Raw genomic sequence first — 20,321 nt, forward strand, 5'->3', positions numbered from 1 at the left:
TGTCTATATTTGATATATATTTTTGGGGCCATATAAAGTCCTGGATATGTCCTTAAAACTTACCGAAATCATGCAAACCCTCTTTGTTTTGCCCTTTAAATTTGTTTAAAGTTTGTTTTATGTTTGTTTCTTTTTTAAGGACAACAAAGGTCTCAAACTGACTATACACACCAAATATAACTGTTCTCTCCCGATCGACGTACTATATTAACAATGGGTGGTGGTGATTTTTTTATGTTATTTCATCTTGCTCTTATCACAATTTCATCGTTGTTACTGTTCAAAACTTGTCTAAGAATTAGTCCTGTAATACACTGTATGAATGTGGGCATACGTGCGTTAGTACACTTTGGCATCATAAGTTTGTGTTGTTTTTGTTAAAACTCATAACGCAGGCCTTGACATAGAAATAGGTCATTTATTGCAGGGTGCATACATGTACTCGTCTGTTGTTTCGTGGGTCTTAATTACTCACATACATATCGAGTAATTTCTATCAGAGTTTCCTTGGCAAGAATAATGAATTCTTTATGTGCACGTTATGATGTGATAAACAAGTCGATAGCGTTACTAGTAATAGCAGACGATGTCCTGAATCCAGAACAGTATCAGAGACGCGTAACAATTTCTGGTTTGTTTGCGTTGACCTAGAGGTTGCAAATGGGCGGGGCAAAGTCCGCTATACGGTTTATAATTGGACATGCTCAAGGACTAGGAGAAAAACACTTATACAATATAAAAACAACACAGTCGCGCGCGAATCTAACTTTAAATTAAGAGTTGCAACGGAATGTTTGGACGACTGAATAGAACTTAAGCTAAGGCATGACAGGTAAGAACACAAGATGTGTTTGTGTTAATCTTTACATATATTCCAGAGTATGTACTTTCAGCTCTCAAACCACGTACCCACGCGCAGAGTAAATGTTGCGTGAGTATGTAAGAACAAATACAAGATATTCTCTACATTACTTTTATTACATACAGACAAAGCTATTAACTAAAAGAAGGCCGAACATAACATGAAAAAGGGAGAGTATAAGTTACGGTGGCTGGCTAGTGCCATATATATATATATATATATATATATATATATATATATATATATATATATATATATCTTGTTTTAGCGAAATAATACCTTCCTTAAACAGGGCATTAAGTTTAAACAATACATTTTTCTTGTTTAAACAAAATAATATATTGTTTAAACGAAAATCTGTTATATCACATGTTAATGGGTGTATAGACAGGTTTCGGAGACATTAGCTGGATACAAGTCTGTATTACTACAGTAGCATCTACGGTGGCTGGATAGTCCCGTGGTGGTTGATATTATCTGCAAGCACATGGCAAGGCTGTGTACATGTACAGTAAATAGGCACGTGGCTGCTTTTGCAAGGATTTCAAGTTGGGAAGGGGAGTTTCATCTCAGGTGTAGTAAGAATGTATTTTAAATATGTCTGTAGACAACAGGGAAGAATTAGCTGCATTTTATTATTAATTGGGATATAGTTGTGACATTCTTGGACTTATAGCTTTCGTCCATGCGTCGTCATCAGTACGAAAACTCTTCACAGAATACTATGGAAATATAGTTTGTATCGGCGTTGGAATTATTCTGGGATTTTGGATGTAGCCGTTTTCATTCAGAACACACAAAAAATTTCGCCAATATGAAAAGTTATAAATGGATGCATCTCAAATGTCTTCAGCATGGTTATGTTATTCCCAGAGAAACTGAAACTATTGATGAAATATCTTGATTCTTTTGATGTTCCACGACGAAAGCGAAATCGTCCATCAGACGACTATATCCCTCGACGGTCCAAAACTATGATTGGCACATAGATTCACGTGAAAATCTGAAATCTTTGGACTATGTGTTAATGGTTATATTGGTAGATTTTCGAGACAGACTTTACGGATGAAAAATTCTTTCGTTCTAGCAGCGACCCTCGCATTATCGGCGGATATTATTTACAAGCAATTAAGTCAAGATAAGGATGCCCACTGATAGATGTCTACATAGCTAGCCACATATATTGAGAATCAGGCAGAAACACAGACATACAAAGACAAAAATATATACATGCATACATACATAACCGACACACGTGTAAAAACGTACTTTCTACCATTCGAATTTGCGTATATAAATACGTAGCTATGCATTTACATATATATACGCTGACGATCTCCGCATCCCCCCCCCACAGAGTAGATACAAATATACAGGACTAAATATAAGGGTTCATGGATAGATCGAACTTAGATATTCAGATATTCAGAAGCTATCGTTAGTATTAAACTGATGTGCTAGGACTGTTTTGATTTGAAAATATGTGATTTATCATATTATTATTATTACAGCGACTATTACACATACTCTCATGATTTTAATATACATGTATATCCTTTAATGGCTTATACAATAATAAAGGTGGTCCGAATAACGTTTTGTTTCATGATCATATACGTGCTTACATATATTCATACTTAGACATGCGTGCAAATGGTACTTCACCTTTCGCGATCTTTATTGATTTCCAGTGTGATTTTGCCTCGAAATGAAAATGTAATGTAGCTTTAATTATATCAAATTCATGAAAAAAATTATGTTCAAAATTATACGGTGTTTTTATGTCTTTCTCGATATGTTGTGATAGGTCATGTCCGTCGGTCTGTCACTATTTTCCTTGTAACCTAATTTCCTTTTACAACCATTGAGGGAGAGAGATCATATTTGATATAATGTTTGAGGAGGATGGTGTTGGTGTTGATGGCAGGGGTGGGGTGGGGTGTAGGCTGCGAAATTGTGGCTATTTCTCATGTCCTACATTTGTGTTTCTTTGTGCATGACACACGATGAAAAAAGAAAGAAATTATTAAGAGTCCGATTTGGCATGCAGCTTTATACGGGCGAGCTTAACTGCAAGCACCCCGCATTATTATTTAGAACACGTATGTCCTCTGATTGCCGGGGCATAGCTTTAAGAGGGAATATTGCATTTCAGCCAGAGCTATCATGCACCATGACAATGTCTTGTATGTTCATTATTCTGAGTCATCATCTGAAAGTTAGGACTTCGAATTTCCATCTTGTCCATTTTTTGGTTTTCCAAAAGAAGTATATCTGTTCAAAACTATGCATCGTGCCGAGCAAATTGTAGAGATTGTAGCCCTTGCGATGCAGCCTTAGCTACTAACGTCCGTTTAAATTCCTGCCTAGCAAATTATAGAACAGGGCTCTTTGCGATGCAACTCTAGCTATTAATTTCCGTTTTATTCCGACCATGCCTAGCAAATTGTAGAGAGTGTGGTCCTTTGCGTTGTACCCGTTATTAATAGATCTGATTTTTATCTGTGTTTTTCTAGCTATACACCAAGAGTGAAGCTTTTTTGTTACCTTCAAACAGGTCTTTTACAGCTGAAGCAGCCATAACTCATGTACACGCGCACACGCTGTCTCGTAAATAATGACGGCATACATCAGCGATCAACCCATTCATTTTCAAAAAATCCCCTTACCCAGATGTTTGCATTCCAAATGATGTACCACCATCTCGGCCAATTCTGCGTGTCGGGTAATTCTGTGCAACAATACGTCATTTCTGTAAGCATTGGATCACGTGTTATTTTGGGTCAAAAATCCATTTTGTATGAAGAAAGAACGATCGTACTTGAAGAAAAGTGATATTCATAAAGTGCACAAAAATAACCCACATTTCGACTCGAAATGCTTAAGAAAATGATGTCTAAATGTCAGCATGAAGATCCATGACCTTGAAATTCTAACCCAGAAAATCCTGTTTAGTATGTATCTGTTAGAATCAAACAAATAAACACATTATATAAAAGTTGGAAATGTATACCTTAAAAAATTCTGTATCATAATCCAAGTTTCCACTTTTGCAAGTAGTCCCACACGTACAAAATCGTCTGCAACCCAAACGTCAGCTTTCTGCTAGAACGGGATTCTCACGAAATTTCACGGCCTATAGTCTGTTTCTAAATTCTTTAGTAAGTTTTCCCCATAAACAAGACGTTGTAATCACATTACACCCTATTCATTGCTGTTTCTCTTCCACATAATAGCTTATTTTTTATACAAAATGTTGAACTCTACTAATTTTAACAAGATCGCTTTAGTTGGCTTAATATCGCTTGCTTTGTATTGGCATTGTTACGCTGAATTTTGTTAAACTAGGCATGAACCTGACCTAATTACTCGACTGGACTGCTGACAGAAACAGTCCAAAGTAATGTATTTCATTTCTATAGCCCGATGGATAAACATTACATCTTTTCAAAGCTGTGCGTAGAATTGGCCGACATATTGCGAGTCAAGAAAACGGAGGAGGGTATCCCGTGTGTCAGAAATTAATATTATTCTGAACAGAATATTCTGGTGACAATTGCCTCTTTTCAAATCGTAAGCATTGTAGTATTTTATTTTCGTCAATCGGTCGAATTCGGTATGTGTTTTGCTTCAGTATTGGAGATGGAAACCTTATGTGCGCAGAAATGCCCGACGACAGTATTGTACTTTAAACTGCACAGTGCGCTTCGCAGTTAATCTGTTAGCCAAAGTAGGTTGGGCCTGTTTCCGCTAGGAAAAATCCACGTCAGCCATAGCTCAAATTTACATAGACTGTTACTGTCGGTATCAGTATACATTGTGTTTGTAGAGCAAAGCCAGTGGTTTTTAAGTTTTCTTTTTGAATGTGCTGTTTAAAGAAAAGCTAAGTAGACATAACGACGTCATGAAAACATCTGATAACATCGATATTATACTAATATAGGTCACACCTGCTGTATGTACCCGCTTATAAGCGCCACATAGCATATACAATGAAACCACACGTCAATATAACCATAAACGTGTTTCCTTTTACAACTTGTGTCAGATGTATTGGCCACATGAGTGATCCTCGAGAGATACAAAAATCAAAATGCTTGCATATTACATTTAAAACATCTCGTGGGTCGGTGGTTCTTTCCGGGGTTTTCCCGGGTTCTTCCTCCACCATTAATACTGGCCGCCATGTATAGCCTATCGTGTGCTGAAAAATGGCGTTAAGCCCTACAACAACAACATTTAAAACATACTAACGTGCGACATCTAAGGGGATGTAAAGACCGATATATTGTTTTTCTTCATTGATCATTAACTAAATTGTACCAGTCTGATTTGTCTCCTAATTTTTTCTTCTTTTATTTCTTTATTGATTTTTTTTTACGAAATGCATTATTTCCAACAGCTTTGCAAACGTCACTGTTTTGTATTCATTTTGAACAGCATGTTCAAGTGTTTTTCGGAACAAACTGAAATTTATCCACATGGTCAATGCAAGTCTTGCAGTAAATAAGGAATAAGTGCTGTATGCGTCGAGCATAAATTGAGCGACTTAACGTTTTTTAGTTTCAACAAAAGTTACAAAAATTAAATCGGTATTTGGCACAGACGCGAGTTTAATGTGAACAAAAAATAATAATAATAACCTGAAGGAAAAAAATAGTAAGGAGTGATAAAATTACTTCAGATTACCCCATTACCAGTTCTGACACAGCATATTGGGTAACACATGGATATACAACCCGACTGAAATCTGATAGCCACTGTCCTACGTGAAGTTCTCACAGCGACCACTAAGGGGTAATGTTCTGGTGACCTTTTGAATTAGCCAATGGAAATTAAATACAGCTTTCATAAATCTGAGAGTGAATCACACCGTACGGCACACACTGGTGCTCTTCATGTACACTACACAGAATCCCAAACGCTAAGATGTCATCCGATTGATAAAGTTGGTGATTATGGTAATAACATGTCATCAGAACTCGACTCCTAAACGGTCGCTGTCAAATCTTCACGCAGGACAGCGGCGATATGGTTTTAATCTAATTGGTGAGGGCAGTTGCACTAACCACACATATTGTTAAATAAATGGTACTGACTACGGTAAGTAGGTTGCTAGTTCACACATTATCTGACGCCACACAGACAGCTCACGCGAGCGCAAGTTGGACGGGGTAAATCAACCACGGTATGCACACGTGTTTTGCACAATGGCATACACGCTTGAGTGCCCCCAAAAAAGGAGGCAACCAGAGATACGTGAAAGATATTAATTGCACCAATCTCCCTGATATACACGTTCAAAAATTATGTCATATATAGTCCTACAATAAGACATAGCACATGTTGGTTTTGTTTTAGTGCTAGTGTCCTGACGCTCAAAACAAATACCAGCCTCAAGGTCTTCCATGTAGTACTAATGTCATATATAGCCTTACGCTAGCTGCGACTGAAACTGTCATTGGACATTTTGACTTAGGGGTTTTATTAAACACGCGTAGTCTTGGTCGGGTAGACGAATCTAGCTGTTTGAAACCTCAAGGTTTTCTAATGTATGGGCGAAAAGAAACCCATCCCCGAAAAAAAAAAAAAAACCCACAAAAACAAACATTCCAGCCAATTGTGTGTTGGCGCAGAAAATAGCCAAAGTTTCTAATGGTACGATACCAAATGTATGCAAAGGCTACCCGTCATCATTCAGAGACATATGTTAATTCAATTAATGATTCAGTACGTTGGAAACAAGAATATCTAAGAAAACGGCAGTATTTATTCTAATGACTGAAAATGGACTTTTCCAGCACCCGGATAAAGGTTAGTTTTTACCCCCTTTTTCACTGGGAACTCCGTTGCGACTGAAACACAAACATGATGAAAGTGTTCAAGACCCCATATTAATTGAATGTACCTTGGATTTTAGATACATCCATGCTTTTCTGCCTGTATGGATAAACAATTGTAGTTTTTCAAATTTACCAATAATTAGGCTGGTCTAATATAATAATATTTAAAGAAAGGATTTTCAAATTGTACAATCCTTTCCTCGTACAGGTAGACAGGGAGTCGCTATACTTTACGATACCTTAACACCATAGCGTCAATATAGGTATTTGTCCTTACTACTATTGGTCTGAATAAGGTCGTGTGATATTTATCCGTTTATTCTTGCCTGATGCAAAACAAGACATCCATTTGTCATTTTCAGTACACACCATATCCAGTACAGACTGTCATTCATTGATTTGTCCATTTGCATGTGGTATCGTACCTCCACCAGTGTACACAGATCATGCCTTCCTAGTGAGCGCCTGATAGGTCGACCTTATTAAGTACGTATTTGATTGGTTGCTACTTTTAGTTTCACGTGAACAACACAAGTAGATTCAATATGGGTGACCTTGACTATACCGTCATTTTTATGGGAGGGCAGGAGTATTCATTCAACATTTGCGGAGTTGCACGTAGAGGAAGATATACTCATTGAAATCAGTTTGGTACCTGTTATTTTTCTCGAGTTACAAATGAAAGGTATGTTACAATTTTAGTATCGTTTATATTTTACATCCAAGTATATAGATCTACATGTGAAAAAAATAATCAGCTGATTGTGAATGGGCTGTTGCAAGTGTACGCTTAACATTCAGCACGCGAGCTATTTCGTGTACATTTATCAAGTGTAGAAAAGAGTATTTTGCATTGCTTTTGCATTAGGCTTTAGGTCTGTGTAATAGTTTCATTTGAAGTTAGATTCTTAGTCCTCATATTTTGAGCCGATATCTTTGGTATGTACCCATAAAATGACTTTCAAAACATGGCCCTACCCAATTGTTTTCGAATGTAATTTAGATCTTAAAAAAAAATCGATATCACAGTTCAGTGTAACGAATCGTTTAACCAGTTTGTCGTTTGATAAAGTCTAGGCTTAGTGATTTTTTTTGCAAGAGTAGGATCACATGATTAGCAAAACTACGATGTCATAGCCTCAACTTGATTTGTTGTGGAGGCTACGAACTGATCCCACATTTAGATATAGGGCATGAAAATTGAAATACCAGTTTTTGCAAGTAAATCAAGCTATTTTTCAATGGAGATGCATCCAAGAATGATAAAAATTACGTCTCGGCTGTCTCGGTGATGCAGCTCGACGTGATTTCGAGACGTGAAATGAGTGGGGGGTGGGCAATTCTCAAAATGCATTTTTGTCAATTTTCAGAAAAACATTATTGGTACGATCATACTTTAGTTGAGAAAGTGATATTCATAAAGTGTACAAAAATATACCACATTTTGACTCAAAATGCATATGAAAATTGATTTCAAAATGTCAACATGAAGACCCACTCCATGACCATCTTGAACCTGTTGTAACCCAGAAAATCCTATTTTATATGCATCTGTTAGAATCATACAAATAAATACATAATGTAAAAGATGGAAACGTATACCTTAAACAAATTCTGCATCTTAATCCAAGTTTCTAATTTTGCAAGTTGTCCCAAACATATAAAATCGTATGTTACCCAATTTTTCAACGAAGCTGCTAAAACGGGATTCTTAAGAATATTTACTGGCATAGTCTGTTTCTAAATTCTTTAGTAATTTTTTCCCATAAACAAGACTTTGAAAATACATTACACCCTATTCATTGTTATTTCTCTTCCACATAATAGCATATTTTTTATAAATGTTTAACTTTACTAATTTTGTATAGGATCGGTTTATTTGGCTTGATATTTCCTGTAATTTTATTTGCATTTTTACAGTGAATTCTGTAAAACTAGCCATAAACCTCACCTAATTACTCGATTGAACTGCTGACAGAAACAGTCCAAAGTAATGTATTACATTTCTATAGCCCAATGGATAAACATTACATCTTTTCATAGCTTTCAGCAGAATAGGCAGACATGTCAAAAGTCATGAAAACATGGGGGTGGTATCCTGTGTGTCAAAAATTAATATTATTTTGAATAGAATATTCTGGTGACATTGATTTTGCCTTATCGACCTCTTTGGGCATCTAAATAGTGACCCTCCAAAGGAATATGGATGTATATGAATCCAAATGAAGCAAATACTTGCCACTAAATGGTATGTAGAATCAAATTCTAAAACAGTTAGGTGTTGAAGGCCTGCATGACCCATGCGACTTGTTCTGTAGGTGGATAAGCTTTCGGTGTTTCTGGTTACACTCGGGGCATCTACTCTCTGCTCCATCCATGCCTTTATGAATCGGTTGCATGGGGCTAATTACTTTGTTCTTGATAACCTGCAGAAGTAGTTTCCGAAAACTATGGTTTTGTGATGAAGAAATGATGTTTTTGTTTTGTAGCCTCATTCAGAAAGTATTTTTAGATGTCATTTTATATGGCATGCATAGAAAGTACCATGTTTTGTGTAAAGGGAAATCTTTTACAATTGTATTTAAAAAATCCTTGACCAGAATGAAATGTTAATGTGTTATTGGATTTGCCCAGAACACTTTTATTTCATATCTAACACAAGATAAAAAAGTGGCTTTAGTGAATGTAGGCATGCGTGAAAGAGATGGTTAGCAAGACCGACATGGAAGATGTACATCTCCATGTAATTCAGATTCCATCTTGCTGATTTTCAAGTTGATAGGACTGCATATTATTGTTGTTGCAGTTTTGTTTGATCTTTAAATTTGAAATCACAAGTTTACAACTCAAGTTTTTTATTGTAATACATAGAAATAGCTGTTCAGGAAGTCTAAATGATTCAGGTTTATCTTTTCATGTTTGGCACTGAAACTACCGTAAATTAAGTCTTGAATAATAATTTAAAAGTAGATCATGCAACAGTGATGTCGCCTGTCTCTATAGCATCTTTAATGTGTTCATACTTGAATGAATATACATGTACAGTTAAGAATGCAAGAATAAGAAAAAACCTGTTAACACCTTTATGGAGGGTGGACTGTTTAATCCATAGTCTTGGTTGGCCTTAACTCATTCAGCCCCAGACCCGTTATCAGTATCACTGCTGCTATGCCCCAGCAGCGCTAAGCTGTGTCTGGCTGCGTGTGCCCCAGAGTTTTTACCTGTTTGAAAAATTTTGTAAACATCGTGCACATGCATTCACTCTTACCTTATTTTCTCTGCTTATATCCAATTAAAATCCAAGAAAGTTTCACCATTTATTGCAAATGAATTTGTCTACACAGTGATGTATTTTTTTTTCCCTATTTGTCCAAGTCTTTCACGACTTATTTATACAGAATTTACAAAATTATGTGCAACGTTTATCCGCAAGAGCTCGATCATCATCGCTGTCAGCATCCTCATCTTCGGACGATTCAGTGTCAGAAACTTCCATGTCCGAATCGAAATCTCACAAAATATCCAACTGACGAACATATCTTTCCTCAGCTTGCTCAGTATTTTCAAGATCAAACCCGAGAAACTCCTCATTTTTGCTCTCATCAAAAATCACTCTTACGTCCGCCATCATTTACGATTTTTCATGACCAGAACACGTGTAGTTAAACCGCTTTCAAAACAGGAGCCCTTAGCTTCTGAACAATTCAAATTTCCGCAAATGAAAGTAAAATCATTTCTGATTGGTTTAATAGTTGTTAGTTCTTGGAATAAACCCATTTCTAACCAATCAGAGACGTTGAATCTAATACACATTCATCACGCTTGGAGACTGGATCGGCCATTGAATGCAGTAAAAAAAATCACGACTACAGGCGGGATCGGCCATTGAATGCAGAAACCGGATCACGCCTACAGACGGGATCGAGGCTTAAAGGGTTAATGGTGCATATTAAGATATTTTTGACAATGTCATGCCAAGGAAATCGGAGCCAAATGCCTTTTCCATATCATTGGAAACAATTGATACATTTTGTGAATTACATGTACTTTCAAACTTTTTTGTTTTAAAGTCCACTTTAATCTGTTGCCTTTTAACATGAGATTTTATGCCCACCAGTGAGCTTTTCATCATTATCCTAAGACCTCATATTACTAAAGACTAAGGATTCAGGATTCTGTGTTGCAAGTCTTCAGGGAGTTACAATTGTTTTGTTAAAAGTGTGTCATTTTATGTAAGTTGCATTTTCCTCTTGTCAGGTTATCTCTTTAGCAAGGTGGCCTTGTGGGAAACTTGGTAAAATTACAGTTTTGACATACGATATGACGGACCACTGATTCAAGTTATGGACTTCACCAGGTTGGGGGATGGGCAAGACCCATGTATCAGAGTGCCTCACCAGGTTGGGGGATGGGCAAGACCCATGTATCAGAGTGCCTCGCCAGGTTGGGGGATGGGCAAGACCCATGTATCGGAGTGCCTCACCAAGTTGGGGGATGGGCAAGACCCATGTATCAGAGTGACCTGATCAGTTAATGATATTGGAAAACAGACAATGAAGTGGAACTTTTGTAAATGGCCTTTATATCACCGATATATCTATCAATGTACGAAGAATGTATAAAAGAACAAAGTTACCATTGGACTTGAGTGTAAAGTTTATTTATTGGACAAACGCTAACGATTTTAAATTGTTCTTTGCAGATTTGCCAATGGTACAGATAGTGCCCAAAGCTGAATGCACATGGAACAAAATGCCAGTTGACTTTGCAGCATATTTGTTGTCCTCTAGTCCACCTGCTTCCAGTTATGAGTTGCTGAGTTATGCTTTGAAAATTGAATCTGCACAATTTACACCGGGTCGAAATGGATTTTTACAACACAGCCGTCTGGCACAGGCTAGAAATAGTCCATCCAAGTCAATCATCATTCATAACACTCCAGAAAATTCTAACCGTTATTTTGATGAAACATTTTCGACAGACTCGTCATGCACATCCAGGAGCCAGCCTCCTACAAGCCCATCATCACCTGGGAAAGCCCGTAAGAAAGTTTCATTTGCAGACCATAAAGGTTTTGCACTTGCAACTGTGCGTATTATGACCGAACCTTCAGATGTTCCACCAAGGTTAGGTCCAGAGGTTTTCGCATCTCTGACACTAGGGGCAACAGCGGTGGCTACTGATCAGCCGTCATTGGAACTTAACTTTTCACAGCCTGCCTCAGATTATCTTGCATTTCGTGATAAACTAGAGAAGAACAGTGTTTCACTGGAAAATGTAATTTTGCGAGACTGCAGTGTAATAGGCACAGTAAAAGTGAAGAATGTTAGTTTTCAAAAAAGAGTATTTGTGAGATACACATTCGACTCGTGGGAAACGATGAAGGATGTCGATGCATGTTTTGTTGCAAGTCCATGTGATGGACTTGCAAGTCCATATGACACATTTTCGTTTGAATTCACAGTGCCCACAAATGTAGATAAAGACAAGAAGAGTGAATTTGCTATTGGTTTTGAGACCCCAAATGGACAGCACTGGGACAACAATAATGGTAAAAACTATGGAATACGATGCTCAAGTTTCAAACAACAGAATCGGCAGGAGTATCCAGTTTGCAAACAACAGGACTATCATGAAATCCAAAATTGGACAGAGTTTGCCTCATGGAACCATGTCGATACATCCACTCCATATTGGTGAAAGCCAGCATTAAAAAAGAGCAAATATGCATCAGGAAAGGTCCGAGTACTCGAGGAAACATGGCATCTTGTGCTAGAAGCATCACGTAAAACCAGTCTAAATGTTGTATTCTAACAACATGTAGACCAGGCAGCACAGTGCCTGCCAAGATGTTGGAGTCTGTTGGTTTGCAGTTTCATCTGACGAGGATTGAAATGTGAATAGTACATTCAGACTGTCTGGCATTATTTACAAGTTATACATTTCTCAGTATTAACAGTTCTAAATTGGAACAGTTTCACAATATTTGTTTGAGGATCACACATTACAGTGGTTGTACTGAATTTGCATATAATGCATTTGTATGTATGAATGTTTTGGTAGATCAATTCAAAGGGAGATAACCTAATGTTTAGACATACATCATAGGTTCATCTTGTCAGGTTCTCCATGGCGAATTGATTGAATCACCTTGCCATTATTACGTACCAAAATCTTCTGTGATGTACTTTTACCCTTAACCAGCATGTTGGTAAATGAAAATGAAAGACCTTAATATTAATTGAAATTTAAATTTCACAGACTTGGAGCATGAGTGTATTCCCAAGACTTTTGTATAACCTACATGTAACTGTTAAGGACTTTGCAAGTTGTCTGTTAGAAGAAACATATGTGCATGAAAAAATTTCATTCATCCACTTCTTATTGTGTGTAGTGGCCAACAAACTGCATTTTAAGTAGATTCAGCATTGTATACAGTTTGGGAAATTAAGGTTGATGCAGAAAAAAGCTCCCCAGTTACTTGCTTTGTGGGACAAGTTTCCAACTGAATATTTTGCAAGTCTTGGAAATGGGAAGACATTTAATAATTGTGGATGTTTGATCTGCATTGGGCAAGACCTGTTGGTTTTCCTTTCTTTTCATTCTTTTTTTTGTCCTGGGTTTATTCCATGAAATTTTTAACTCCCAAAATACAAGTTAAGTGGTCCACCTCTTATAAGGCTGTTCCATATCCATCAGGAAATTAGCATTACAAGGGTGGGGGTGTCTCTCAAAAAAATGGGTCACATAAACAAATAGTCATTACATTGGAGGCAAGAAAGCTGCACCTATGACTGGAACATTTAATTTTTTTAAATTTAAAGATCATGTGAATGTTTGTATTTTTAAAATGGAATTTTTCTTTTTGTACAATAATGGAAGTTGTCAAGGAAGTGATTATAGTACAGAGCAGACAACAAAGTTTAATTGGTAGAACTGTTTAGGCAACAACATTGTCAACTTATTTTATTAGCATTATTTATACCCAAGTGCTATATACTATTGTTCCTTGCCCCATTCAGTTTGAAGGATGGGGACAGTGGTCCCTGCCTTGTATTTCTGTATGCTACTCTGAATCCAATCTTTGTGATTATTTCGTTTAACCATATATCACCATAGGTGATGTTACTTGACATGGTGTTGTAATTTTCTGTTTTTTTTTGTAATGCTAAACTTTTGTTTTTGCCAAGTCATATGGTGCTTATAATTTGTCATACATAAAATCTATTATATAGAGCTGTTTTGTAATGTACAAGTCTCTGTTGATGATGCCAGTATGGAGCAGATTGCTTTGGTAATTCAGTCTGTTATCAAATGTTTTTATATATATGTGTGTGTGAAGTACATTACATGTTCTGGTCACATGTTCATATTAAAGTCTGTTTAGCAGTGAATAGTCAGATTTGAGTGATTGCCAGCGTGCAACTTGATTGGATCAGTGTACATGTTTGATAAATCATCAAGGTAATCTTGATATTGGAGAATAAAAAAGAAAAAGTCAGGTATTCTTGTGTAATTTAAATAACACGTTTAATATCTACCAAAAATCATCCTGAATGCCTGACGTTTTCTAATCCTTAAATGTGTATCCAAAGATCTGTCCAAATTTTAGTTTATTTAAAAGCATTTTCTTGGAAATTCATATACAGAATATTTGAGGAAAAATGTTTTGTTGAATTGGTTCTGTGATATATTGTTTATTGTATGTTACATACTTGTTTGAGATAATTTGCTTTAGATCCAGGGCTTGATCTGTGTTCAGTTTATGGATGGGGTTGTCTGTATAGCTTAGATATATATATCAAAGGCATATTATTAAGGGGAATTTAACTAAACATCCCCCTGAACATCAGTTCATTTAAAAGTTGTGGACAGGACTTATTAAGAACATTGCTTTCTTGAAAAAACAAAATGACTAGAGTTTATTGACCACTGACGTCATATTTTATAGCTAAACAGTGGAAAGTGCATGTCTGTGTCTGTGTTTGATATAAAACATGTATTCAGGGTAAACTTGGCCTCGTCTCAGTGAAGTTGGGAAAATTTAACATAATTTAAGGTTGAAGCAGGCATGAGCTTGTACAGAACATCCAAACAAATGAAAATTAATTCATGCATGTTGGAATCCTTTAATGATGGATTTGGATTTACCTTTTTTTACTCTGTGGATACTTGAATATACATGAGAAACTGTAATAAGTAGAAAAAGAGATGAAAAAGTTTACAACATATTAAAACATGAAATTTTAGTTGTGAGTTCTGTTCTTGGTTGTTCAGTTTTTAGTTCAAGGTCTTGTACCTAGACATCTCTCTCTCTCTCTATCTGCAAAATCCTTGTCTACAAATCAAATTAACTCCGTTCATGTATGTCTCTCTCTCCAACCCGTATAGTATGCCTAGTCCTGCCGATTCTTCACTGCATATTGAGGCCAGATAAAAAAGTGGTTCTGATTACATTAGGAAAAGAAACAAAACTAGAGCAGGTCGGTCAGTACAAATATGTTTTTGGGTCCCAGTGGATTTAAATGAAGCATAAACTTTATTATTAGCACACCCTCTCATTTGTTTTTTTTAAATCAATTTATAATTTCTAACCTGATTGGTGTCAAGGGGTCCCAACACTTTCAAATTATTGGTGTTTCAATGTTGTGTTGTCTGTGTCCAGTACTTACAATGTCTAGTTTTAATATTTCTAAATGAAGATGAACAAAAAAAAGAAGGAACTCTTGTAAGCATGTGTTCAAAGATATGTAAATCCAAAATTTACAGAATTACTGAGAATTACATCACATCTGTTGCTTGAAAATGGAGACTTTACCAAGCAAATATGGTGACCATTTTGCTAAAGAAACTCGCATTTGATTTGAACCACCAAGTTGACAAGTGTTTGGGTCCCCCAGGCAACAATTAGGTTAGAACTTATAAATCAATGAATAAGTGACTAAGTTTTGTACATTTTCATATCCTTGATGACTGATGTTCTTAAAATTGGTAAGGGGGTACAAACTGGATGGTGCAAGAATGTGGTAGAAATGAGCAGCATCATGTGCCTCCTGAATTTTGGTAGTTACATCCCTTTGTTAATTTTTATCTGGTGAACTTTTAGTTTTTCAAATATATTTTTTTTGCAAAACAATGTGGGTTTGGCAGGGAAAAAAATGTTATTTGGTCAGGTAAACAGAACCACACGCACATGTTTATTTGGCTTTGTCTGCATGTGCTATTTAAATATATCGTTTTAATAAGTAGAAACGACAAGTTGTCAGCACATGATTTTTAAAGGTGCAAAGAATGATAAAAAGAAAATTTCTTTGTTTGTAAAATAAATATAATCTGATTTCCTTAAAACAACCCATGTTGTATCTTTTTACTTTGGAACATGTTCCATTTTCGATTGACCAGGGCAAGCTGAATTATTAAATTTGTACAGCCCTATACCTCGCTGTAATTTTGTCCATGGCAGCCAGAGTATAATGCCGTATAATGAGAATCCTTTATAATAAATTAGATGATTAAAATATTACTACCAGTTTCTAAAACGGGTTGATGAACATACCCACCTTATACATGATGTTGAATGCCATTTTTCAGCACACGATAGGCTATACATGGCAGCCAGTGGAGGAAGAACCAGGAAAGAACCACTGACCCACAAGAAGCTACTGGCAAGCTTTCTCACATACCCACATTGGCTGAATCCGTGACTCGAACCCACACAGACGGAAGTGAGATGGCAGTGATCCGTAACGGAGAGCGCTTTAGACCAGTCGGACACTCAGGGCCACCAATTACATGAACTAGGAGATGGCGAGGGAGTCCTTAATTGACATTGGCTGAATGTGACTTGGTGACTAGTTAAATTTTGACACAGGAATTGTCAGTCAATAGAACTCCCAAGATGTATCGATCAGCTACTACAAATTTGAAACTTGTGCTAGTTTTTACATTGAAACAATTATGGGGCATTCAGAATTTTCAGCAATGCATTTTTGTTTCTTAATTTTGTTGGAGAACTTGTTTGTTTTGTTCATAATTTTGACATTTTATGAATCATTTTAAAAGGTAGCAGCTTCTCTGGCTGAAGTACAATGCAAAATCAGTTCAAGTGATGATCATGTGGAACACAAAGGTTCTTCATGGGTAACATGACTATTGGTAATTATTAGCCAAGCTTTCACCGTTTTAAAAAAAGGAAAAGAAACGAGACCAGGACGATTTTGAAGTGTATGTAATCTTATTTGCATGAAGAACAGTTGAGTAATTCATACTGGTATTCGAGTTGAAGAACCTTTCAGTGTTTTGTATGAGTATGGAATTGATGAGCAGTTGAGTGTTTTGTATGGGTATGAAGTTGAATAAAGTTGGAATTGTACAGGCACTACCATAAAAACTGAATTTATAGGTAAGCTTTTTGGTGCAATTTCTTCTGCTACACTTATGCATATTTTCCCATTGTTTCTTGTTAGGATATGTTGGCAAAAATAAATGGTAGGTCAACTATGCAAATTGCAGATGTGGCCTTAGAAATGTGACAATAAAAACTCATTCAAGACCAAGCACTTTAGAACAAAAACAAAAATCTGATCAGTACATACCAGTAATGGCCAGTAAAAAGATGTGTTTTTGCTTTGAAATAATTAGAAATGTAGGAAACATCCATTACATGCTAGCATAATAATGTCAAAGATTTTGTTGCTTAGATATTGAACACTTTTGCTTGGTAACCCTTCAAAATACAGTATATTTGCAGTGGTTGATCTCGATATAGATGGGAATTTGTTACATTAAAGGGGATGCTGGCTGAATGTCTCTTGGGATGCAAACACAGATTTTGATTGTATTTTATTTGCTGGAAGCCAGGATAAAAACTTGCCAAAGTATGAAATCTCTGTGAATACATTGTTTGATAGTCATGTTTTTTATTTCTTGCTAACATTTTTAGTTTTTAAAGGATGGCTCACGTATACATGGCTTATATCGGCCATGTTTAATCTTGTTCAACCAGACTCTCTTTAATACCTTCTTGCCATCAAGATTTAGTACATTGTTTCATTGATCTTTGATGCCAACAGAAGTTGTTTCAATCAAACTCTCAAGAAGTTGGCTATGAAGACATTTTTTAACCTTGCAAAGTATTTCTTTACATTTTCTGCCACATTTACTATTCAAACCAATATTATATCAAAAAGTTGAAAGGATAAAATTTAATACCACTACCAGTGCAGGAGTTGTCTCACAGTTAATGAAAATGGTGGTGTGTGCTCAAATATACCTCGTCATCGTGATGATGCAAGACATTACCTCATCTCATCTGCCAGTCACTATAACCTCTAATTTTGGGGAAAGTTTTCATGGCATTATAAAAATGAACTTGTTTTTTGTTTTTACCAAACATTTTTTATGCCACAGAGCTGTGTATTTCAGGGTAATGAAACTAAGCCATGGATAAATCAGTATATATTTAATATTTGTACAGCATTTATTTAACGAATGGACCTAAATAAATAAATGTCTTGGTGGTTCATTTGCTTTCACTAGTGTTGGGGCTTGGTTGAGCTACCAAGAAAACATTTTATACACCTTTGTCCTCCATTACTGAATACCAGTATGTAGGGATTTGTTAAATTTTTTTGGACACATCTAGTTTGAGCTGGATGTTGCCCCCCATCATTACTCGGGTACACATCTTTTTTTACAAACTGCCAGCTTTATGAATTTCATTTTCTAAATTTAAGGCATTAGACTTGTTTAGAAGAGGAACAAAATACATGTAGCATGACTAGTAAAAACTTTTTGCCTATTTTAAAATTTTTTTTATTGCAATGCAGTCAGATGTTTAGTTTGCCATTTATCAGTTAGTTGGTGTGGACATTTATACCTCTGCATTATATTGCTTAAAGATATCGCATTTATCCCATTTATTAATAATGGAACCTGGCGATTTTCAATTCCTTAAGTGATTATTTTAAATATATAGCCGTACATTTGTGTTCTGTTCGATGTGAATCGTAATTCGTATATTATTTCATATATCCAAGTTTGTTGAAAATTGGATTAAACACGTTAAAATGACTACAGTGTGACTAGGTTTGCTTGTTAATTGATTGATGGCCTATTACATGCCAACAATATTGCTTTTGGAGTAATTATTATGCTTTTATTAATTGAATTCTTGCGCTCATTTATATATGGAGTGTAATATTATGCTATTAAACTTTAAAATATTGCACGATTTTTATGTATTTAAATTCATTGTACTGAATAAAATAAATTACAAGAAATGGTGCTATTTATCTGGTTTTGAAATGTGAAATGCTTGTAAAATGATGCAATTCTAAATAAATATGCACAAATGTACATATATATCACAGAAAATTATTGAAATTTTTGTGTTTTTAAAATGTTCAGTTATTCAAGACGAGGTGTTGGTACTATAGGGGTAAATTTGAGATCATAGACAACTTCATTACCATCTGTGATATGCTAGGTTGTGAAGTATGAACTTGACATGTAATGGGTATTTGTTACTTGCATATTCAGTATATTTTATAATATAAAAATGCTTAAACTTTTTGCACATCTTTGACCTCAACGTTCTTGTGTGTGCTAGTAAAATGACTTAAAATATTGCAACTGACTCGAGATTCCTGTAAAGGTTTTGTCAGTGTAAATATTCATAGTCTTACATTTTTCTATAATGCCTTTCGTATGGTCTTTAGTGAATTTCTTAGTTTGATTAGTTACAGTTTGATCAATGTAGTCAAACTATTTGGTATCTGGTTTTGTTACAAGATATTCTGCAAGTTTAATCACAAGTACATTTCTCGATCAAATGCAGTAATTAGAAGGAGTTTTGAAAGCGAATGTATACACATAACCTTAAACTCTTGTAGATAATGCACACAAAGTTATTAGTATACAATTATGTTTGTTGATCAATGAGGTAATAAATATATAAAAGCATACTTGTTTATTCTGAATCTTTGTCTCACACACACACACATACACTCTCTCTCTCTCTCATGTACACACACACTCATGCACACATCTCTATGGGTTTGAACCTCGGTTCAGTCATACCAAAAACTCACAAAAATGGTACTATCAGGTTAGTGTTAGGACTGGTCGGTCTGGTGTCATGATAATGTGACTGGGTGGGACATCATGCTACATGTCTGTGACATAATGCCCCAGTTCTTGACATCACTATATACTGCTGCGCTGCAGGCATTGTAGCAATATGGATGAAATTTTTATAAACCTACTCCAAAATTAGACACACATCTCCATGCACGTGGAAATGTTGCTATTTCAACTTCGTTCCTGCGTCTTATTCTCAAAACTTCTTGACGGAATGTCACAAGAATCCAGCTATATTTGAGGCTTGAAATCTTGAAATGGTGTATCCCCATCACATAAACTTAAATAAATAAATAAGCAATAATATCATGTTCTTTGCACACCTACAATGTAAGAAGAAAGTCAAACCATCCTAATCCACTTAGCTACCTAATGCAGTTTGGTTTGTGAAATTTTGTAGTTAAAATAGTGCTACGAAAAGGAGAGCAACTACCACTGAATCGTAAACATGCCTAGTGTTAAATGATTGCTTTGAT

At 35.8% G+C, this 20,321-nt stretch overlaps 1 protein-coding gene across 2 annotated transcripts; it reads left to right on the forward strand.

Moving 5' to 3' along the window:
• Window positions 1-722: 722 nt before the first annotated feature.
• On the forward strand, window positions 723-19,670 carry LOC149794778 (protein phosphatase 1 regulatory subunit 3B-like). Of its 2 annotated transcripts, none has more exons than XM_089964426.1 (2): window positions 723-832; window positions 11,408-19,670. In XM_089964426.1, the coding sequence occupies exons 1-2, from the start codon at window positions 826-828 to the stop codon at window positions 12,403-12,405; spliced, it is 1,005 nt and encodes a 334-aa protein (XP_089820552.1). In that variant the 5' UTR covers window positions 723-825; the 3' UTR covers window positions 12,406-19,670. The 2 variants fall into 2 exon arrangements, with proteins under 2 accessions (XP_089820552.1, XP_089820551.1); XM_089964425.1 differs by lacking the exon at window positions 723-832 and adding an exon at window positions 7,168-7,390.
• The last annotated feature ends 651 nt before the right edge of the window (window positions 19,671-20,321 follow it).

This window comes from Sinohyriopsis cumingii, chromosome 7, assembly GCF_028554795.1.
Source record: "Sinohyriopsis cumingii isolate HCF-2022 chromosome 7, ASM2855479v2, whole genome shotgun sequence".
NCBI lineage: Eukaryota > Metazoa > Mollusca > Bivalvia > Unionida > Unionidae > Sinohyriopsis > Sinohyriopsis cumingii.